Below are 23,811 nucleotides of genomic sequence, written 5' to 3'. Positions count from 1 at the left end.
AGTCAAGATCTATATACCTGAGGAAAAGATAATTACCGATTTACTCGTTCTTGCTTATCATACATCATGAACATGCTTGATATCGACTCTCTAGTCGATAGCCTTATTTCATCGGCTAGTTAGCCGCATATTTGGAACTGTCTGGACAAACACCGACATGTTCCACCTTAAATTACTGATCAATTTTCTCTCCTTGTCAATTGTAGGGTCAAATTGACGGGCACGCCCTCGGTCACGACCATCCGGTCTGGTGTCCTCCTAAGTCCGGGGAGAGCTTGGGATTTTGCTCCACGCAGTTTCTCTCGGCTTGCTCACGTGCCGATGGCGGGGATTGACCCATTCACTTTTCGCCGTCGACAACTACAACATGGAGCTTGTAGGCGAAAATGACTTTAGTTTCATTTGTTTTTAGATTGGTTTTAGCTTCATAAGATTCTTATATGCGTGCACGTTTGGCAGGGTTTTTGATTGAGCCCATGGAGAATCCCTAATGACAAAAGCCTTGTCAAAGAGAGCCCAACTAACCTACAATGTATTCTATATTAATGTCAATTAGCAAAAAGGAGCTATATATAAAGGTCATTTCTTTTTATATTGTGAGGGAAAGGATATGCACAAGGCGAGACTTGAGGCGGATCCAGAAATCTAAAAAAAAACAGAGGGGGCTTAAATCATCTTGAACCTGTAAAGAACCTCTTTTCTACATTCCACGTTTAGAGAAATTAGAAGGGGAATTTCCATTGTTTAGTTAAATCTAGCAACTTCAAAATTTGGCACCTCCTTTCTCTATTCATCCTCTATCTAGAGTATTACAATTGATGATCTCTGATTGTGAAATTCATTTTTTTTTAAATAATCTTGGATGGAGACACACGCTACACCAAAGTCATAGTGTTTCGCAAGATCTAAAAAATTTGTAGCTAAAACCTTTATTTTTATTTAAAACCGTTTAAAGACTAAAATATGAAATACATGATTAGTCGTAGGAGAGGCGGGGTGTCACGCGAGGCAACAAGTCATGGGTTCTAATATAATATCCGTTGAAACGTGGTGGTGTTCCCATTAATTCGGTACAATATATATAATTGTTTTCTGCTAACTCCTAAGCACGCACCGTACGGTTTTAATTTTGCAGAGCACAATCAGTACGTCTCATGGCAACAACTATTCGCCTCAACTGCCTGCAGCTATTTTAATTTCAGCTGCGCAAAAGCACTGTAGCATCACCTAAAAGCCTGCAGCTGCAGCGCCTTAAAGCCGCAGCCAACAAGATGGTTCAGCATGAGGTTTGTCGAGATATCTAGCTGATACTATTCGATATTCGATATTCGTGTACGTATACTATTTTTGTCCATGCATGCATGTCCTATGGCTACAGGCATGATTTAGAGCGGCACGTACCGTACCCTGGCACCGCTTTTATTTAGTTTTCCAGAGTTTAATCAGTTTGGTGTGCATGTTTTTTTTTACATCTAGATGATACTATTTATGTGGTGCACCAAATGCCCATGTACGTACTTTATCATCACCCAGGCCATATCATACAATTCCCTTTTTTCCGCATTTGTCCCCCGTGGGCCGTGGCCACCGGTCAGCCAACCCCACATATCACGCGCTGGCACTATTAGAATCAACAAGTTTACCTAGGGTTTATAATCCTACAGAAATGCTGGAAAACTGTAGAGAAACTGTTTCCCTAGGGTAGTTGGTAGAGAAAGCCCCCTAGGGACAAAATCGACGAGAAAGGCCAACATCCCGCAAGGTTGAAAAGTGTGGCTCCCTCTGTTGCACTACTTCAGCAGTACTTTTCAGCAAACGAACAGTGTTTTCCTCTCACAGCATTTCAGCATAAGCATCAGCATAAGCCAAATTTCATCAGCTCCTTCTCCAAGATGTACAATACCAAGTTCTTTCACTAAACTTTTGTCCGAAACAGTTTAATTTAGCTCTACCAGAGAAACTTCTTGTAGAGCCAAAGCTAAAAAAGACCATTCCATGATAGTGAAGCAGAGATGTATCAAACGGAACCTAAAATTAGCACCACCACACGTCCACACCACGCTGCCTAGTCATAAAACTTGACCCCATCCTTGAAATCCTCGCAGACCCCGACGTGGCGTGCTAGGTCATCCTTGTCCACAGGCTTGCCCCGGCACTCCAACCCCTGGGGCGGCACGAGGTTGCACGGCTCCATGGACATGGCCTGCTGGCACGGTGTCTCGGGGACCTTGTGGTCGAACGTGGTGAGGAGAATCGCCGAACAGACGCCGGCGAGGCTACTGCTAACGTACCCGAACGTGGACAGCTCGGATGTGATCGAGCGGCGACTCGGAAAAGCTGAGCAGGTAGATCTCCGCGCCTGCTGCTCCTCGGGCGTCCGCTGGAACACGCCCTTTTTTCTCGACCTCAGACTCTTGTAGTAGTTGGTGTACAGTGACACGATAAAGATGGCCGTAGATTTGTTGGAGCCATTGCCATTGCCACTGCCATGGCCACTTGTCGGTGGCGGCGTTGGTTTCCGGGAGGATGTGCTCCTGCCTAGAGCACGGAAGTATCTGGTTGCACATGTCGTCAGTCGTGATGGAGGTGAACACTATGTTTTTTCGGTACGCAGATGTTTGACGAGATTTTGTACAAAATCTTTCCCAGATGTGCGTATATTTATACGTGCTATCAGGAAGCATTTTTGTATTTGAAGAGAAGAAAATAAATTTGCAATATATGTGTGCGCATGTATATTCACATGTGCCACGAATATATATGGCGATAAAAGGTCAAAATTCATATGCTTTATATGTACGCGCTTGACAAGCCGATGTAAGCATGTATGTGTATTATGAAGTATGGACTGGAAGCTCGTTTGGTTGCCATTACACGTGGCGCCCGCAAGTATAAATACAAAGGCAAGGTATAGTCAGTACATGGCTATGTATATATGCTATCTCAATACGAGCCAGTAACCTATCGTGAGAAGCTAATAAACTCAGGTGCATACATGTACGTGCACTCGTGGGCCAATTCACCTCCAAATATGTCGATGCACGTTTAGCTATTGCTGCACCAACAGATTGAGGAGCATATCCGAGCCTATCCCTCGACGACAGGCTATCTGCTCCTACTTGTTTCTATATATACACGAACACGTGTGAATTGACCAGCTGATGAGTGGGCCGTACTTTCGTTGATCGAGGTCCACGATCAAGTGTCTGGGTGAGATGCAGCACAAGCAGCTAAGGGAGCAGCGCTCATGCCATGTTTATCCAATCGGCAAGGCAGGGCTCGTTCACCCGAAGATCTCGCGCCGCTGGACAGATTATTGGTGGTGTTTCACGAAGGCGCGGGCGCACTCCCATCCGATCGATGCCCTACCTGCCATCTATAAAAGGACTTGCCTACCTCAACACGCAGGAGGGCACAGAGGTACCCAGGTACGCGCCGCCGGCCAGAGGAGCATCAACAAGAAGGCAGCTGTGCCGCCACAAGAGCACTGGCTGTTCGATCTACACAGAGCGCCTGCACCGTCGAGAATGCGAATCACGCCCAGCAGATTGGATCACAAGAAGGGCAGCCACGGGTGCCCGAGGTTAGAAACCTAAACCCGATAAAAAATCTCGAAAGGTCACATATGGCAGAGGCACCCTGATGTGTTACTAAGGGGGAGATTGTTGGAGTTTAGTCCCACACATCGTGTGTCGATGGTGGGAGTGCACAACATATAAGGCGGGAGCAGTCCCACTTATCAAACTTGTCTTTTGGGTTGACTTAAGCCCATGGCCTTATAAGTTGGAGCTCCAGTGGACCTGAGACCTCTGGCGAGCGAAGGCTCGTGTGTTGATTAAACGAGCTCCAACATTGAGAGCACGATGGTGTTCCAACAAGTGGTATCGGGGCTGGTACCCGAGGTCAGAAACCTAAACCTTGTAAAAATCTCGAAGGGTCACATATGGCGGGTGCACCCAAATTGTGACTAAGGGGAATATTGTTGGGGTTTAGACCACATCGTGTGTCGATGGTAGGGGAACACAAAATATAAGACGTGTCAGACTAGTATTTTAGGTTGAGTTAGGCCCATGCCCTTATACGTTGGAGCTCCAGTAGATCTAGGACCTATGGGGAGCAAATCTAAGGATCAAATTCGTACTCCACTTGTTCCTCTTTGCAAATCTGAAGTTATTTTTTTTCTATGATTTTCGGAGCTATTTTTGGTGATTTTTGTTCGTCGGATTTGGCTGCGATTGGGGTGAAATTTCTTGAGGGATTTTGGTGCAAGGACATGTGGTGACGCTATCCTATGAGTGAATTGAACAAATTCCACTCGTGCATCAAAATCCAAGCTGATTTTCGTTTTGGGGAAAAACTCCAGTTCTTGACCTCCATCTGATTTTGTCAGAGTTTGAATCAATTTTAGGCGATGATTTCTTTGGGATAAGATCTTTTCTTGTTGAATTTCATGCTTGCAAAGTTTGGGAGCGGGAGCGAATCGAGTCGTTTTGACCGATTTTCCTTCGGATTTCGTGCTCGCCCGTTCTGTGATCGCTCTTCGTTGTCTGCTCGTTGCGTGGGTCGGGCTCCTGCTCGTGCGTTCCCGTGTGGGCGCCGATGACCACCGGTGCTTAGTGACATGGGCAGCGCAGCCCTGCCCAAGATCCCGCAGCCACGTCTTAGTAAAAGTTTATTGGGTAATACATTGCAATTGTGTGTGATCCTCATGGAATAAACTAAGTTTTAGGCAGCAACAACTGAAGTTTGCATCACAAACAGCGCACAACATCGATCAGGGATCATATATAAGTTAGAGAAAAATATCTATGTGGCACTGAAACAAATCAGTGTTTTGTATTTGGCACTTAAAATTTTGAACTTTCTTATCTAGCACCTAGTTGAAATTTGCTTTCATAAATGACACTACCGTCCATTTAGGACAGTAACGGTGTCAAGTGGCTAGCAAAATGATATGAATACCCTTGTTTGCAGCAGAACCCCATGGTGCCAAATAGGGAAAGAATAAATAAACATGTTGTCAAATAAAGAAATCATAAAAGGTTATTTGAATTGATGACATTATAATTTTTACGAATTAGAAATAAACCATTACTATTTAGGCCAATATAATTCCATTGATGTTTGAAATATGTCTTTTTAAACTCTTTATAGACGTGATATAGAGCCCATCACACTACCAGAATCCAGAGATTTCGTGATAGTGCAAATCACGTCACGAAATATGCTTTTACTCTCACGAAAATAATTCGTGAGGGTACACCGTCACGCAAAAACTCTCACGATAATAGACACACGAAAATCTCATTTTCATGAGAGTTGGCCGCCACGGATAATTTTCCTGACGGGAGTTCGTGAGGGTCACCCTCATGAAAATAAAGTTGCCTCCAGATTTGCATAGGTATTTTCATGAGGGTTTCTGGTGGTATTTCATGAGAGGTAACCGTCACGAATTAATTTCGTGAGAGTTAAACATTTCGTGAGAGTCACCGTCATGGAATGAATTTCGTGAGAGTCACCGTCATGAAATGAATTTCGTGAGAATTTAGTATTTTGTGAGAGTCACCATCATGGAATGAATTTCGTGAGAGTTACCGTCATGGATTGAATTTCGTGAGAATTTAGTATTTTGTGAGAGTCACCGTCATGAAATGCATTTCATGAGGGCACAACACCACGAAAAATATATTCAGGCCATCACAGAAGAATGTTTTCATGAGAGTTTCAAACTGTCATGAAAATTACCGAACAACAGGATCATCTCATGCCAAATTTCAAATGCATATATATTATCCAAATGTCTTCCAATATGTGAATATAGGCAACAGGTTCTAATCACAATACATTCTAGATCCATCCAAGTGTCCAGCCATTACACTAAAAGGACTAGCTCATTGTCTTAGACATACAACATGATGAGTTGCAGCACCGAGTCCGAACCATGCAATATAATAAGTTCCAGCATAGAGTAGCAACCTTCCAGCACATATATATATACTTACTAGTTACTACAACAGCAAGGATGCCTGGTTAGCAAAAGAAGCCAAAAGCCAGCACATACACATACTACAGCACCAAGGATAGATGATTAGCAAAAGAAGCCAAAAGGTTAGCAATGGTCAGGTCCCAATCACATCCATTGCATCAGTTATCACTGATATCAGCCCCGTCGGTATGGTCGCCATCCTCTTCTTCATGGTTGTTGCTTATGTTGTCACCTTCACTACCTCCGCTATCATCTTCATCAAAGTCATCACTGATACTGCTGTTGTCATCGTAGCTGTTACTGTCATCCATCTCATTGTAATCTTCATCATCATCATCAGTGACTATGTCATTGTCATTGCTAAGCATTTCAAGTGAGTGAGTGGCAGCACGTGATGATTCAGAGACCTAAAAAAGATCAAGTATGTTTGAAATGTTTCAGTCTTCAAGTAAAAAGAGATTATACAGTGGGCTATGTTTGTTTAGATTACTAACTATTTTTGTGAAAACAGGCTCAGATTTGTGAATAGTACCACATTTACCTGATGACGACGGGCATCAAGATTTGCTAGACAGTTCATTAGATCAGCAGGAGGTTGCTTGTTCAGATCTTCAAAAATTGTCTAAAATTTATGTGTAAGCACGTTGGATCAATGCATATGATCAATAAACTGGTAAATGAAAAGGATTGCTTATTACCAGCATAAGCTGACGATTAACACCATTTTCCTCAATGAGAATCTCATTATTCTCATTCAATTTCTTATTTGTTTGTTCCAAGGCATCATTCCTCTCCTTCAACTGCTCATATTCATGTACCATGGATTGATAGGCAACAGTTCTTGCTGAAGAACGATGGGATTTAGCTGTTGCTGCAAGTGCTTGTCTATCGACACAACCATCAGCTATTGGCACCCTACCATGGGCCATTCCATGATCCATGACATACAATGCGTTTGCATCCAAATCTTTTGAATTCTCAGGTAGCTTTGTTCTTGTAATGTAGTTAGCCTAAGACAAAATACCGTAGCATTGATATGAACTAAGAAAGCAGATAATAAACTGTCACAATAAACTGCATGTATTTATCTATAGTTTGTTTTAGCTATAACCCTCCATCATATAGGCTGATTAAGACACTCAAATTTTTATATAGTTTTCAGATTTGTATCATAAACTTGGTGTCAGATTAGATTTACAAATTGTTGTATTAAACTACATGTTTAGGTTAGATTCAGATTTATATCACTTGGATTTATATCATACAGAAATGTAGAATGAAGGAAGAAACATTTAATGATGAAATGGCAGCAAGCAAAGAGAGGGAGTTGCATAGCGAAGCAAAAATACATACCAAACGCTTTTCTGCTCTCCGACTAGGAATGGGAGCGCTTTTTCCAGTGCTGTCCACTTTTTTAAATCCAGACTTCATCACAGCATATGTGTTCACAGTGCTAGCCTTACTAGGGCCAAATTTATATTCCTACAAGACCACCCAAGTGAATTTCCTAATCTGTAAATACTTGATTTCATACAAGACCACAAAAGAAGAAAGATTTCATACCAGTAGCTGTTGTGTCTCACCAAATGGCCTCGAACCTCCTCGGTTCTGAGCAGCATCTTCAGACTTTAGGTGTGAAGCTTGAGCTACCTTCCTCTTTTACATGTACCTCTCACTTGCCCAATACTTTGACAGAAAGCACCAAGCATCTTGAGCACACCACTCTAGCTTACTATTTATGTATTCTTCTTCTGTAAGATGTATGTCGTGTGCTTCATTGTCATTGCATTTTGCATGAAACTTAACAGCATCCAAACGAGTTTGGTATATCAAATCAAAAACTCTTTTCATTAGATACGCATCCAAATTGTGATCAGCTTTTCTCACATCAGCTCGAGATACCTTGAACACTCTCTACATACATAAAAGAGGAAAATTCAGCTATTTCAATTCAAATCGTAGAGCGAAAAAAGGTTAGTTGCATTACCCAGAATTCACACTTGACTAGTTTGGCATATGTTATTCCAGCACGATCCTTTTTGCAGTAATAATCATGCCATGACATTGCTGCCCGCCTTTCAATAAGTTTGCCTTCCTCATCACGGATATTGACCATACCCGGGTAAAACCGCCTAATAATAACTCCAACTTGTGAACCATACTTGTAGTCTCTAGGGTTGTAGTTCACATAGGTGAATTGACTGTAACAAAGAATATAGCATCTCAGTTTGTAAATTGAATATCATGCAAAATGGTATATAGGAAGAACAGTAGTAGATTTGAACCAACAGTGCACATCCTAGTACTAGTAACACATTGCAGGAAGCAAAACTAGTAGCTAAAATGTATCAGTGAGAAAAAAATGATTAATGTTGAACCAACAGGGCACATCCTAGTACTAGTAACACATTGTGGGTAGAAGAAATAGCAGCAAAAATGTTTCCGTACAAAGCCATATAGGATTGAAATTACATATACGCACCGGGTACCCACAGGCTTCAGCATAACCTTTTCATTAGGTGGAGGCACTCTAAATTGCGTCAAGTTTCTTTTCCCTCGCCCTCTTGCCTTTTTTGGAGGTTCTTCCCTAACCAATATAGAGCCACTTGCACCATTGTTGGAGTCAGGACAATCACCAGTGCTCATTAGTGTGTCGACCTGATCATCAGCGACTCTTTGTGAGTTGGTAGTGCCAACATCAGCATTAGTTCCTTGAGAGTACCCACTGGTGGGTCTTTGAGAGTTGGCAATGCTATCATCAGCAATGGGCCCTTGAGAGCTCCCACGAGTGGGTCCTTGAGAGTTGCCAAAGCCACCATGACCATTGCTCCCTTGGGAATTCCCACTGGTGGGTCTTTGAGAGCTGGCATTACCACCACGAGCATTGATTCTTTGGGTGTTCTCACTGGTGGCTGGGCATGGCCTTTTCTTTGCAAGCCCTCTATGTCGAAGCCCGTACATGTCCTGCATTAATATGAAATATAGATTAGAGAACACATATTTTACAGGAACAACACATACAATAAATGAAACCTGAATGTTAGATGAAAACATAACACATACTTTAGAGGAGCAACACAAATAAAATAAGTGAAAATTGAATGTTAAATGAAAATGCACCCAACATTTATAACCTAGTAGTAAACATTCAGCAGTACATTTTATCTACCAGTACATTACATCTAACAGTACATAACTTAGTGGTACAACCAAATTTATTTGAGGAAAATAATAATCTAAAAATCATCTGGGTCATTAGGTAAATATCCAAGCAGGTCATCATGGTCATCTTCTCCATCTCCATCTCCATCAGACTCCAGATCATCCATATCTTCATCTTGAGCTTCAGTATTGACTTTGGCCAAAAATTCAAGATCAACTGGATTGGTTATCTCATCAGAGACAATTGGAACTATGTTGTCTAGATCAGCCCCTAAATTAATGACAAAAGAGCCTGGCAGCCCATCCTCTTGATAGAATATTACTTCTGTTGCCTCATTAGGAGGATCTGGGTCATCATTGGCGTCATTTGCTGGAATATAGTTCCGTGGAGACATGATATATACAACCCACCAATCCTTTAGATCAGATTTGTCACTGCAAGCATAAGGCAAATAATAGACTTGTTTAACTTGACTCGCCATGACAAATGGTTCAAACACTGCAAGTCTAGAAGAATGCTTGACCTCCACCAATCCTAAATTTGGAGTACGCCTTGTTCCATCTGGTGTGGGATCAAACCAGCAGCAATCAAACAACACCATCTCTAGCTGCATATGGCCTTGCCATTTTATTTTTATGATATCCTTAATAATACCATAGTAGTCCAACTCATTGTCATTTTCATCAATACAGGGCACACAAACTCCACTATTAACTGTGGTTAATCTGGGTTTTGTTCTTTCGTACTCTTCGGAACGAATTATATACCCATTCACATCATAAACCCCATAGCTAGTCACCATTCTGCGGAAGCCAAATGATAGTTCACGCAATGCACTATCAATAGTAGGATTCTGCAAGCACTGCATGTCAACAGTATTAACAGTGTTAGTTTTAGGTGTGTAAATGTGGTGTTAATGTGAAATATGAGTATTCAGCAGCATTACTTCTTCTTTGAACCACTCAAAGAATGTAGGACCATGCTGCCCACGACTATTTTTCCATCCTTTTAATCTCAACTCACGGAGCTGGTCAGGTCTTGGTCTACTTCTACTCTTCCAATGCTCCTTATCAAATTTTCTATGGGGCAAAAAATAAGTTATTAGCTAGTGTCAACAAACTAGATACAAAAATATACTAGGACCCACTGTTGAAAATTCACGTACTCGAAGAATTCATCCATCTCTGGCATGTTTGTCAAAATGTATAAAAAAGCAGCCTCATACTTCTCTTTTGGCAGCTCATGAACACCCCACGGGCTCATATAACGGCCAGGGACTTGAAAAATTCCAAGATCGCATGAACTTTTGAAGGTAGCAGCACCATCATCATAGCGTGGAATCTTGTTTCTAATTGACCGAGCTTGGGACCTAAAAAAGAGAGTGAGGAAATTTGTTGCTTCCTCAACTAATTCAGCCTCAACAATGCAGCCCTCAACACGTGCCTTATTTTGTACTTTGGCTTTAAGTTTTTTTATTTTCCTACGTGAACCAAACAAACAATTAAGACAAGGTTATCTTTGCTAAAGACTTAGTATAGCATTATGTTTTGTACCTCTCATATGGGTAATTCCAACGGGATTGCACAGGCCCTCCTAGTCGAGCCTCACGAGGAAGATGGATTATTACATGTTGCATAGGATTGAAGAAACCAGGAGGAAATATCTTCTCCAGTTTGCAAATAAGAACAACAACTTGCTGTTCTAATGAACATATGGTATCCTTGCTCAACTCTTTGGCACACAATTGCCTATATAGAAAGCTGAGCTCAGCCAAACACAACCATATGCTATGTGGAAGAAATCCATGGAATGCAACAGGGAGCAAGCGCTCCATGAATATGTGGTAATCATGGCTCTTTAGGCCTAAGATCTTCCTTTGTAACAAGTTAACCCCTCTTCTAATGTTGGCTGCATAGCCATCAGGAAACTTAAGTTCTTGAAACCATTTAAGAATTTTTGGCTTGTCATCCTTACTAATGCAAAATGGGGCTCGTGGCCTGTCCCACTTCCCATTTGTCTTCATCTTCAAATGTTGTGATGGACGATTGCAAATATCAGCTAAATCTTTCCTTGCCTTGGCATTATCCTTAGTCTTGTCCGGTACATTGAAGCAAGTATACCAAATAGCTTCAGCTACATTTCTCTCATTGTGCATCACATCAATGTTGTGGGGCAGCAACAATTTTTGAAAATATGGAATTTGCCAAAGGCCAGAAACATGGGTCCAATTGTGCAATGTACCATAGTTTTTATTGTCATATATGAATTTGCTCATTTGGGCAAATATTTCCTCCCCTGTTAAAAGCCTTGGAGCCTCATCAAGAACCACTGTGTCCTTACGAAATGCATTATTTTGGAATCTGAATTCATGGTCTATAGGTAGGAACCATCTATGGCAATCAAACCAGCAAGCCTTGTGACCATGACGAAGTGTAAATGCCTTACTATCACTTAAGCACACTGGACATGCAAGCCTACCATGTGTGCTCCATCCAGCAAAGTTGCCATAAGCAGGGAAATCATGTACTGACCATAGATAAGCTGCTCGCATTTTAAAAGTTTTCTTGAGTGAAGCATCCCAAGTATCCACCCCTTCCCACAAACTCATTAATTCATCAATTAAAGGCTGCATTAGAATGCCTAGTTTCTTTCTAGGATGTTCAGGACCTGGGATTACTAGGGAAAGAAATATGTACTCTGATTTCATGATTGTTCATGGTGGAAAATTCAATGGGGTAACAAACACCGGCCAACAGGAGTAAGGCGCTGCCATGAAACCAAAGGGGGTAAAACCATCTGTTGCAAAAGCAAGGTGCACATTTCTAGGGTCACTAGCAAAGTCTAGAAAGTCTTTGTCAAACTTTTGCCACGCTTCTCCATCACAAGGGTGCACCATTTTGCCAGAAGTGCATGGCTTGTGAGACCACAATAGCTTTGCCGTGTTCTTATGCAAATATAACCTCTACAACCTATCGGTGATGGGAAGGTACCGCAACACTTTACGTGGCACTCGACTATTACCTTCATAGCGAGACAACCCACAAACATCACATTTGTCTTTGTTTATATTATCTTTGTAGTAAAGCATGCAATTATTATAACAAACATCAATTTTGACATATGCCATACCAAGACCCTCAAATAGCTTCTTTGACTGATAGAAGTCCTTTGGCAACTTAGATTCTGGAGGCAAAAGTTCATGGATTAATTCTAAGTTTGCCTCAAAGTGTGCAATTGACATGTTATATTGTGCTTTCATTGCTAGCAGACGTGCCATACCAGATAGAGATGAGTGTGATGTATTCTCATGTACTAATTGGTCAACATTTTCTACCATCCTATAGAAATCTTGAGCATAGGCAGGCTGCTCATCAATTGGTGGTGGATGGTCACCAACTAGGGTAGCTAACATTTCATCCATGTGGTCAGTTTCAACAAAATTGTCACCATGTCCACCTTCAACATAGGTATTGGCAAGTCCCTCACCATGTGATGTCCATACTCTATAGTCTTCCTTAAAGCCAACCCTAAACAAGTGCATCTCTACCGTTAACTTGGTGTGCCTAACACAATTGTGACATACCATGCAAGGACACTTAATGGTGCCATCTTCAACTAGATTAGGCATAGAGAAGGCACGATCCAAAAAACTGGTTGGTGTTATCTATCCAATCATTTGAGAGGGGCTGTGTACGAGACCAACCAGTGTACATCCAGTCACGTTCTTCCATTCTTTTTCTTCTGTTTTCATTAAAAAATTCAGAATTTAGACACCGGAAAAATTCACATGGCTATCAAACAAACAAAAAACTATTTTCTATAGGTTTACCAAGAGATACAATACAATCATATTATGATGTTTGCATATATACAGCAGCGAGCAGTCAACCACAAACAACATTATTTTTCTACAGATTCACCATACCATCGAAAATCATGGCATTATATTCTATTATACCAACAGCAGAAGAGGTAATTTCTCAGTATATATGGATCAATGCAAAATTCATAGCTCCATTAAGTTCAGGTGTAAGGCAAATGTCGCACTTAGTTCCAGTCTACCAGATCTTGCAAAATTGTTAGAGACACAACATAGTTTATATAATCCCAATTAAGTACACTGCAAAAAACTAAGCAAACTACCATGTGAGATGCATCAAGCATCCTCATATGGGTTAAGCACGGCATAGAAAATTTCAGGAGAAAGATGAAGCTTTATTAACTCACTCCGATTGGAAGTAGGAAGCGCAGATCCACACAAGGTAGGACCCTGTCTCCTCCAAGCTCGGTTTGGCGTCACTGCTGCGTTCTCCTCAGAGCCTAGCTCGGTGTCGCTGCTGCCTTCTCTTCCTCAGAGCTTCGACGGAGGAAAAGAGTAGAGGTGGCCTGAGGGACGGCGTGCTGAATGCAGGGTGTCGGAGGGCTCGATGAAGGGCGTCAGTGGGCTGGATCCAGGGCACCAACGGCCTAAGAGGTTGCAGAGCTCGGTCTTGGATCAGCAGGGCCGGTCCTAAGGGTTTTTGGACCTAGAACAAAAATATATAGACGAGTTATGACCGTGCTGCAGATGTTAACTAGCACACCGAAATTTACAGTAGAAATATAGTATTTCTCAGAAGAAGCAAAATAAGCATGGAAAAGATGCTAGCTGAATACAACAACAAATACTCCATTTCCAAGAAGTTATGAAGTATGTGAATTACTCATTTTCAGCTGAAAATTCTAAAGTAAACAAGTATACCACAGCACAGGGAAATTCTGCCAGGTGTTTCGCAATCAACAATTACGGTAGATTCATTACAGTAGACTTTGTATTCTTGGGGAAAAGACTGTGACCATTGAACTGCTTGATGGCTATGATATGTGTATCAAAATGGCAAAAGGTAAAAGCTACTGCATTTGTTTTTAAAAACAAGCATGCCTTCACCTTGACCAGCTTGTCTTAAAGGTAACATAATGTTTAAATTAAAAGAAAACAATGACCATTTGGCCGGATGTTCTTAATTAAACTCTTCTAGTAGAGCAAACTCATTCAAACAGTAGTGTTCTATTGAATGAACCACCATCGGCATGAAAGAAGCATGAGTGGCATGAAAAAAGTTCACCAAAAGATTATCTTATAAAGCCAAGCGTTCCTACATTGGTTGCCCCTCTTCAATCAATTGTTTCTCATTTAATTTCCCATTTCATTCCAGCAAATAGAGTGCCCACATCATGAACCTAAATTAATTAATCTCATTGAGAAGATCCCGGGCATCACCCCTAACCTAGCAAACCAAATGAACGATTGTGATACTCTGCCACGACCAACGAGCATATCAAACAACAATCAACTTTGTCTCTTCAAAATGATGAGACACTTTGTCTCTAATAGGCAAAGTTTGAATAAATTGAAAGTTTCGCAAGTTAAGCTGGTAGTGAGGAATCCAAACCATTAGGGAATATAGACCAATAGGGAGCCTAGTGCCTAGTAGATTGAATATTTGACTAATCAAGTTGCAGTCTACGTATGCAGAGGAAAGAGGATCTGCAACTCTAGTGGAAGAGACTTGCTGCTGTGTGCGGCATGCAGCAGCCTAGTATACATATGTTAGCTGGGTTGACAGAATACTACTACTGGTGTATGCTTACCTCGGGGAGAGGCCCATCGGCTCCCTAGGCCTAGGACGTTCGCGCCCTCTCGCCGTGCCCCAGGGCCGGGATCAGACGTAGGCAGCGGTAATACGAATGAGATCCTGCCGGGCTGCGGCGGCGGCCGAAGAGGGCGGCGCGGCTCCTGCCAGGCGGCGACGGCGGCCGGAGAGGGCAGCGTGGCTGCGGGCTAGATCGGCGGTGGTGAGGGCACCACAGCCATGAGGACGGGTCGGCTCTTTTTTTTCTCACGGGTGGAGAGGATAAGGCACGCCGCCGACTGGAGGATAGGGTTTGGGGGTGCGGTTGGACTGTGAGGCTCGGGCTGTTGTGTATATTGGGCCGAAAAGTTATGCGTGGGCTATTTTTCCCTGTGGCGCGAATACCAAACGAAAGCGTGGGTCGTTGGCGCCAAATGATTTTATTTCACAAAAAACAAGAGTTCGTGCCTGCATAACAATTTTCATGAGAGTTTAGCATCACGAAAATTGTATTTTCCAGGCGGTGCACGAACCACTCTCACGAAAATCAGTTTTCATGGCGGGATTTAACTCACCCTCATGAAAAGCATTAATTTCATGAGGGTTCATTTTCAACACTCATGAAAATACTTTCCTCTCACGAAATTTCCATTTTCTGGTAGTGTCAGCAGGTTATTGTATTCTTGTATTGCGTAAACTGTCCTTCTACTAATATCTGACATGTGGGCCAACATGACATCTTCCTTTCTTCCCCCACGGATTCCCCTACGAAGTCGAAGCCCCGCACACAGATGCCCGCCGCCACAAGTCCGCGGCCATGGAGAAGAAACAAAGCTTGACAGCAACAGAAAAGAACATGAAGAACAGCAGCAGGGAAGTGCGGGTGTGCGTGACCGGAGGCGCCGGGTTCATCGGCTCCTGGCTCGTCAAGAAGCTCCTCGAGAAAGGCTACACCGTCCACGCCACGCTGCGGAACACTGGTGTGCGAGCTCCTTCTTTCCTTTCCTAGTTTTGGTCGGCGTCCCTCACTCTGATCCGATTGATTTGGTGACCGCACGTAGAGGACGAAGAGAAGACCGGGCTGCTGCGGCGGTTGGTCCCCGGCACGGCAGATCGGCTGCGGTTGTTCGAAGTCGACCTCTTCGACACCGCCACCTTCACGCCGGCCATCCCTGGGTGCCAGTTCGTCTTCCTCGTCGCCACGCCATATGGGCTCGAAGCCGCCGTCGGCTCCAAGGTGAAGTATACCACATCGCACTTCCGTTAGATCCCCTTCGTTCCAAACAAAATTTTCGACTTGGATCTGCAAAGGAATCAAAGGATCTTGATTTATCGTGGGTGCTGTGCGGCGGCTGGTAGTACAATAGCACGGCGGAAGCTGCAGTGCCGCGGTGCGCGTGATCCTCCGGCAGTGCGACGAATCCAAGACGATGAAGCGCGGCCCCCGCTCCCTAGGCCGTGGCTCGTCCAACAGAGGCTGGGGGCGGCCTCCCTCGGGGTGACCTACTCGCGCTCCGGCTGTGCAGGCAGGGCAGCCTCGCACAGTGGCACAACCGAGCCAGGGAAGATGGTCGCGGGATCTAGGATTCTGGGGGCTCGGTCAAATTTCAGTCTTGTATCTAACATAGGGGGATATTGGACATATGGAGAAAAAACTAACACGGTCAAACCAGTCAACTAACAGATGACCAACAAAAATGGACGGCAGTGCCATTTAAGAAAGAAAATTTTAACTTGATGCCAAATAGGAAAGTTCAAATTTTCGAGTGCCAAATACAAAACACTGATTTGTTTCAGTGCCAAATAGATAATTGTCCCTATAAGTTATGGAGCTTCCATAAGTGTGCAATAATTTCACCAACAAGAGGCAGCAGTGTTTTCAATTTGTGCCACAAATGGATGTGCAGGAGCCTGAGTGAGGAGCATGTGCTCTCTGATATCAAGAGTTTAAGTTTCGAATTAGTTAGTATTAGTTCATAATTTTACTTTCATAGCTTTATAGTACCATTAATAATTAGTTTATTCATCTAGATCAATAGAGTCTTAAGGTCAGGCACCAACATATGTAGTTAGGTTGGGACAAGCCAAGGCACTGCACACTGTGTGGTGAGAGCCCATAGACGAGTTGTATTGCTATTAGGAGGCTTTTTATTGGCCAGGAAACTATAAAGCGAAATGCAGCAAGAGCATCTTCTCTATAAGTTTATTCAGGATTGAGAAGCATCAAGAACCCACAAAGCCTGAGCTTCCGTTCGACTTCCGCCACGCTGCTCTCCTGACTTGCCATGCTGCTGGCCATTCGCAGGCCTCAGTGCCTCACCGCCACCACAGCCATTCGAAGCACTCAGGCTCTCACAGCGACGATCAGCTCCCGCAGCGACGATCGGCTGTCCTTTAGTGGCCAAGTTCACCAGGAGAGAGGTGGTTATTTTGGCTCGAGATGGGGCAAAGCCAGATCCAATTTTTTAGATGGCATATCAGCAAATAAAGGGATTGGACCTCTAGGAGAAAAATAAAGAAATGGATGAGGTATAGAGGATAGGGCCAGAAAATGAGAGGACAGGAAAGTGAACGAGTGAAGATAAGTTTGGCCCCCATGGGAGACGTGAAATTGCTTAGTTTCACATTTAGTGTTGTCCAATTCTTCCTATATTCTATTTTCTCCTTTGGAAATCTTTATTATTGTCCAATTATTTTATGACAACAACAACAAATATTGCCTCACAATTAAAATATAAAACTAATAGTGATTAGAGTTTTGAAGGGAATACATCTGCATTAATCCTCATGTGATGCTTTAGAACACAATTATAAAATCCTAGAAATTCTTATAATAATCAGAAATATCTGGTTATTCAATGGTAAACTCTGATCATCATAGACAATGATCACTACTTGTTTGGGACAAAAAATGTGGATCATAAAGGATAAATAATAAAATGAAAATATATGCTGTTGATGTGAGTAGGTAAGGAAACAAATATTTCATTAATTCATTGATCAACAAAATTACAAGTTCCCTTGTGCATATTTTAGCATGCAGTCTCATAACTGGACAGTTGTCTGGCTTTGGTGATGTGAAATATCAGGTTCCCATGGGTAAATAGAGGCTCCAACTTAATTACTCTAGTGAATTAAATCCATAGGAATCCTCTGATTAGACTGTGTGTGTAGTTGTTGTCTTTTCTTCGGTTTTGTCTTCTCCATGCATGGTGTTGTAGATGGATGATAATATAGATGTAGGCGTTAACATGATCTATTGCCCATTCTACACGTACTCTCCTTGTCGTCCGGCCCCGTTGGTCACAGGCGGCGTTTCAACCATATGTTTGGTTGGTGATATTGATGAAGAAGAGGTGAAACATCGACAAGCTTGACATTAACAGATATAAATATTAAGGTTTCCCAAAAATTAAGACAACTCAATCTCCAACTCTGACATTCAACGAGATGAGCCTGGGTGGGGGCTCCAAACATGGGGCAGTTCATGCACTACGATGGCACCATGTTTTCTTTCTAGCTGTCTGATCTTGAGAAGGAGAGCAAGCACATACGTGGTGCTCGCACATATATTTTAGCTTCATGTCAACACTTACCGTCATAAGCGTGCCGGCTTGCATGTGGATGTATATGCAGTAGCTTGCATTTATCACTACCGGAAACGTCAAATTTGCCGAGTGTTTTTATGTTTGTCGAGTGTATTCCCTCGGGCACTCGGCGAACATGTTCTTTGCCGAGTGCTGCGCTAAAAACACTCGGCAAAAAAAAAACACTTGGCAAAGAGGCGATTTGCTGAGTGTTAAAAAAAAACACTCGACAAAGAGGGGGTTTGCTGAGTGTCAAAAAAAACACTCAGAAAAGAAGGGTTTGCCGAGTGTTTTCTTTTTTGCACTCAGCAAAGAAATAAAAATCTTTTTTCTGGAAAAGAAGAAAAAAATGAAAAAAAAACTTTGCCGAGTGCCCAGATCTAGGACACTCGGCAAAAAAAAACAAATCCTACTTAATTCCCCACTGCTCTCCCCCTCCCCTCCCCGCTGCTCTCCCCTCCCGACGCCCCTCTCCCCTCCTCTCCCACTGCTCTCCCCTCCCCTCCCCGCTGCTCTCCCCTCCCCATGCCGGTGGCACCCCCTCCCCTCCCCTTGCCGGCGGTGCCCCCTCCCCTCCCCTCCCCTCCCAGTGCTAGATCCGACCTCGGTGGCACGGCCTCCCATCAGGCACCGGCGGCTCGGTGGCGGGGCTCGGTGGCGTGGCCACCCCTCCCCATCCCGGCGGCACCCCCACTAGTAGAGAAACAACCTTTGATCCACTTCGAAATTTGGCTTTAGTCCTGATATTTTTTGCGCCCGGGACTAGAGAAACCTTTAGTCCCGGTTGGTAGCTCCAACCGGGACTAAAGGTCCCTGCCCAACGGCTAAAAGTGCGAGAATCTTTAGTCCCGGTTTGAGACACGAACCCGGACTAAAAGTGTGACTTTTAGTCCCGGTTTGAGACACCAACCCGGACTAAAGGTACCTTTAGTCCCGGTTTGTGTCTCAAACCCGGACTAAAGGTGTCTCCAAACTAAATTTAAAAGGAAAGAGTATCTTATCTAAGTAAGATGTGTGGTGGTAGGTGAGATGGTAATGCGTGCAAGAGCTAAAGTGGGAGGTCGTAGGTTCGAATCCCCATAGCTGCAACTTTTTTTTACCAATAAACACCTCTAGTCCCGGTTGGAGGAACCGGGACTAAAAATCAAGACATGTAGTCCCGATTTCATAGTCCCGGTTTCAAAACCAGGATTACAGGGGGTTGAGAACCGGGACTACAACTCGTTTTTCTACTAGTGCCCCTCCCTTCCTGATGCCGGCGGCACACCTCCCCTCCCCTCCCGGTGCTAGATTCGGGCTCAGTGGCATGGCCTCCTGTCGGATCTCAGAGGCACGGCCTCCCGTCGGGCTCCGGCGTCTCGGTGGCGCAGCCTCCCCTCCCCATCCCGGTGGTGCCCCCTCTCCTCCTCTCTTGGCGCCAGATCCGGGCTTGGTGGCGCGGCCTCCCGTTGAATCTCGGTGGCGCGGCCTCCCGTCAGATCTCAGAGGCACGGCCTCCCGTTGGGCTCTGGCGGCTCGGTGGCGCGGCCTCCCCTCCCCATCCCGGTGGTGCCCCCTCTCCGCCCCTCTCGGCGCCAGATCCGGGCTCGGTGGTGCAGCCTCCCGTTGAATCTCGGTGGCGTGGTGGCGCGCCCTCCCGTCGGGCTCCAGCTACTCCGACGTGGACGCAGCGGATCTGACGTCTCCGGCGTGGGTGCAGTGGATCCGGCATCTCTGACCTTGCTGGTTTTTTTTTATTTTTTTTGGAAAAATATTTGTCGACTGTTTTTTGGGCACTCAGCAAAGTCTTTGCCGAATGCCTGACGATTGACACTCGGCAAACAGCTCTTTGCCATTAAAACCTAGGCCGAATGTCGTTTGCCGAGTGTAACACTCGGCAAACGCTTTGCCGAGTGTTTTTTGGGCTTTGCCGAGTGCCCTTGGCACTCTGCAAAGCTCCTGTATCCGGTAGTGTATGTACCTCAGGCTGCACATTCTCATCACCAAGACACGAACACAAACGCGAGCTCCGGCTGGAGAGAACACACACGAACACACGGACACAAGAGCTTTGTGGCGACGAACGCTACCATGACGAACGTGTGCTTGCGGAAACTAGAGAAGCAAAAGAGTACAGGGCTTTTAAACCCTAACTGACAGTCCGCGGCAATGGCAAGCAACAACTCGTCCGGATCCAATCCAAGCCATGCGCTCCATACACCAGCCGTCCACTTGTGCATGCACGACGTGCACTCACACGTACGTCCACAAGACAAAGCGCTCCACCAGGTGATCATGAACTACTCTGCCTGCACGTTGTGAACCAGCAGGCAGCAGCCCAGAGTGCTACTCCTGCAAGTTCTAACAACCTGATTGGAACTGCTTGCTGCAGCAGCAAACCTCCCTGTATCTACAGTTCTTGCTAATAGAAAATAAGCACCAGCAGCCGCTGGAGCAGGTTAAAAAGTTTAGCCATGCAGGCCCTAAGGAGCTTGTGCTACATTGTTTCCGAATGCCTCTCATTTCAACAATCGTCGGTTCCTTGGGTTATTCATCAATTCCACAGCAACTTGAACCAACATATATAGTACCTAGGACAGAGTTCATAGCTGAAGTTTTTGTTTTGTGAATGATGACTTGGTGGTGTTCGCTCTCAGAAATTGTGCCATTGTATATATTGGTCACAATAGAATCCTGTCAAATATTTTTTTTATTTTAGTTTCACAAATAATTGATGCTGCCTTCATTTTCAGCCAGTGAGGCATCAAACAGATGCATTTAATAAGATCAGCTCTTGCAAAATAGGGTTGACTACTACACAAATGATTTTGTGAGGCGGTGCCCTTTTATTAACTGAGGCGGTCACGCTGGGCGTCCGCCTCAGGTGGTAAAATTTGTTATCAAGGCTTCTTGCCCTTTATTACACAAAGTTAAAAAATTTCACATTTTAGAAAAATATCATTACTATTCGTCTATTCGGAACCATGCCATTACAATTCAATTTATACTTGGGATATGCCATTATTTACGTTTGTAACGATCTTGGGTCCATATGCAGGCATATAAACTGCTGTTGATTTATCGCATGACCAAAAATACCCCTTTTAGTGTCCTCTCTTCTCCGCTGACAGTGGGACCCACCCATCAGATCCATCTTCTTCCTCCCTCCTCTTCTCTCCCGTACACAAGCAAGCTGGAGATCATCTCCTTACTCTCTCTGCCCAGGCCATCCTCTCCCATCCCACACTCACCGCCAAAATGCTAGATTCACCATCGCTGTGCACACGACGCCGGAGTTGAGGAAGAATGAGGCATCGGTGGCAACAGATGCGACAACGTTGGACGAGCTCGACTAGCATCGAGGCTAGAGGATCTCGATGAGGAGAAGCAAAACCGCACCAGGCAGTTGCCTCCGCGCCGCGGGCCGAGTTCCCCACCCATGCATTGCCGTGCTAGCCAGTGCTGCTCTGCACGCGGCCGCGCTGCCTGCCACGCTCGCCCCTCCCACTGGCAGCCCGCCGCCGGCCAGACATGCTCCGCACGCTGCAGGGCTCGCCCCTTCACTACAAGGATTCACCTCTAATGCCACACCACACGATTGCAAAATCACTAATTTAGTTGCCATAGGGGGTTGTATTGCAACCTTTTCGTAAAATGGTTGCAATATGTGCCTATAATGTAACGAACTAAATGTGTTGCAATATGTGTGGTTTGTGGTTGCAACAAGCTTGTGCTACTACAACCATTTCAGAATTGTGTTGCAATTGGTTGGCATTATTGCCATGGTGCTTTGGAGTTGCATTAGTATTGATTTTTGTTGCAATTACTTGGTGTTATTGCAACTAAATTGGATTTGGTTGCTTTTTCTTGTAACTATTGCCATGGTTATTCTGGGTTGTAATAATCTTCAATGGTGTTGCAATTGCTAGGTGGTTATTGCAACAAGAATTCTGAAATGGTTGCAGTAGCATGTTCCTATTGCCACGTTTTTTTGGGTTGTAATAATATTTTGTGGCATTGCAATTGTTAGTTACTTATTGTACCTAGAATCCTAAATGGATGCAATAATATGTTACTATTACCACGTTTTTTTTGTGTTGTTATAAACTAATGTATTATGTGACCCTTTCTTTGTCTGGGGCCCAGCAGCCCTAAAATGTACGTGATGATCAGTACACACATGGAAATACCAGGATGAAAATTTGAGAACTAATGATCAATGGCATTAGGTGATAGATAAGTTCCTCATCAAGAAAAATCCCGTACCCAAATTTAGTGTAACAATTAAAGGCACTTAGTTATGACACCATGAACACTAGCTATGTTGTTCCATTGTACTCCCTTCATTCTGAATTATAAGTCCTTTTGGCTTTTTTAGATACATAGCTTCGCTCTGCACCTAGATATACATTATGTCTAGATACATAGAAAAAGCTATGTAGTAATTTAGAATGGAGGGAGTAATATTCAAGGGAACATTTCAAGTGTACTCTACAGGAAATAATTGGATAAAACAAACACGGAAAAGAAAGGGATATCAATATATATATATATATATATATATATATATATATATATATATATATATATATATATATATATATATATATGAAATAATTGCACTTTTCCAAGAATAAATGGATAAAATAAGCATACAAAACAGCAACAGTCCTCTCACGGATGGTGTCTCCCGTACTTGTCACCCTTGTTCCTTGTCGCTGCTGCTGCACTCCTCGGTGCTTTATTAACTGCAAGACCACCAAATTCCTCAATAATTCAATGTTTAGTAAATAATTTGAGAGCTCCAGCTTTGCATAAATCAAGGTGGTGTCTTTTCTGTTTTCCATTTTGAATTGACAAATAAATGATGCAATCCCATCTAAGAAAATTGAAATCAAGACCTGAAAGCTGAAACACCTATATATCTCAAATCCTACAAACCAACTTGGTCCGATTCCAGATTTGCAAATTTAAATGACCTTAATGACAGTCACCTATGCATTGCATATAGAGGCATTTCAATGTGGAGGGTTAGTCTCCTAGAAGACCAATGTAACTAAGACACATGCTTGATGTCTCGTTCTATTGCTCCATTAGAGATTTTCATCCATCAGACCACTGCTCAGTGATATGATTCTTACTAAACTAGCAGATGCCCATGCGTTGCTACAGGAGTAAAAAAAATTAAACACAATAAGATAAGCTCCGGAAAAACAATGTGTCACTGATTCTCCATATCAATGGTTCAATTTAGTTGTCGTGCTGCAGCATAGAGGTGATCAAGCTTAGAGAAGTTATCACATATATTACAGAGAAGTTTGAACAAACTATATTGATGCCGGCACAGCTTTGAACACCTCAGGTAGCAGCTAGAGTTAAGTGCTTTCTATGTACAGATAATGAAAGCTATTGAGGTGCAAATATGCAATGGCTTTAAGCCTATTGCTTGTAGTCACCTAACTGTAAATAAGTAGTCTACCAAAT

At 43.5% G+C, this 23,811-nt stretch overlaps 2 protein-coding genes across 2 annotated transcripts; both read right to left on the bottom strand.

The window, feature by feature from the left end:
• Window positions 1–2,065: 2,065 nt before the first annotated feature.
• Window positions 2,066–4,985, bottom strand: LOC136548335 (galactoside 2-alpha-L-fucosyltransferase-like). Its single transcript, XM_066539903.1, has 2 exons — window positions 4,963–4,985; window positions 2,066–2,555 (listed from the first exon to the last, which is right to left on the bottom strand). Exons 1-2 carry the CDS (start codon window positions 4,983–4,985, stop codon window positions 2,066–2,068), a joined length of 513 nt encoding a protein of 170 aa, XP_066396000.1.
• Window positions 4,986–9,222: 4,237 nt separating this feature from the next.
• LOC136548334 (uncharacterized) lies at window positions 9,223–11,304 on the bottom strand. The gene is made up of 4 exons (XM_066539902.1): window positions 10,703–11,304; window positions 10,315–10,518; window positions 10,096–10,228; window positions 9,223–10,011 (listed from the first exon to the last, which is right to left on the bottom strand). Exons 1-4 carry the CDS (start codon window positions 11,302–11,304, stop codon window positions 9,223–9,225), a joined length of 1,728 nt encoding a protein of 575 aa, XP_066395999.1.
• Window positions 11,305–23,811: the final 12,507 nt, after the last annotated feature.

This window comes from Miscanthus floridulus, chromosome 4 (genome assembly GCF_019320115.1).
Source record: "Miscanthus floridulus cultivar M001 chromosome 4, ASM1932011v1, whole genome shotgun sequence".
Taxonomy (NCBI): Eukaryota; Viridiplantae; Streptophyta; class Magnoliopsida; order Poales; family Poaceae; genus Miscanthus; species Miscanthus floridulus.
The sequence above is the reverse complement of the archived record's forward strand: the minus strand, read 5'-3'. Positions and strand labels throughout refer to the sequence as shown.

What these genes read in the sequence shown, in the direction of transcription:
- LOC136548335 (XM_066539903.1), bottom strand. Translation starts at nt 4,985, where the DNA reads ATGGGGTTCTGCTGCAAACAAGG. An exon ending in GGGTTCTGCTGCAAACAAGG is followed by an intron (nt 2,556 to 4,962) that starts GTATTCATATCA and finishes ATGTGCAACCAG; the next exon opens with ATACTTCCGTGCTCTAGGCA.
- LOC136548334 (XM_066539902.1), bottom strand. Translation starts at nt 11,304, where the DNA reads ATGCACAATGAGAGAAATGTAGCTGAAGCTATTTGGTATACTTGCTTC. An exon ending in TGGAATTACCCATATGAGAG is followed by an intron (nt 10,519 to 10,702) that starts GTACAAAACATA and finishes TCTCTTTTTTAG; the next exon opens with GTCCCAAGCTCGGTCAATTA. An exon ending in GAGATGGATGAATTCTTCGA is followed by an intron (nt 10,229 to 10,314) that starts GTACGTGAATTT and finishes TTTGCCCCATAG; the next exon opens with AAAATTTGATAAGGAGCATT.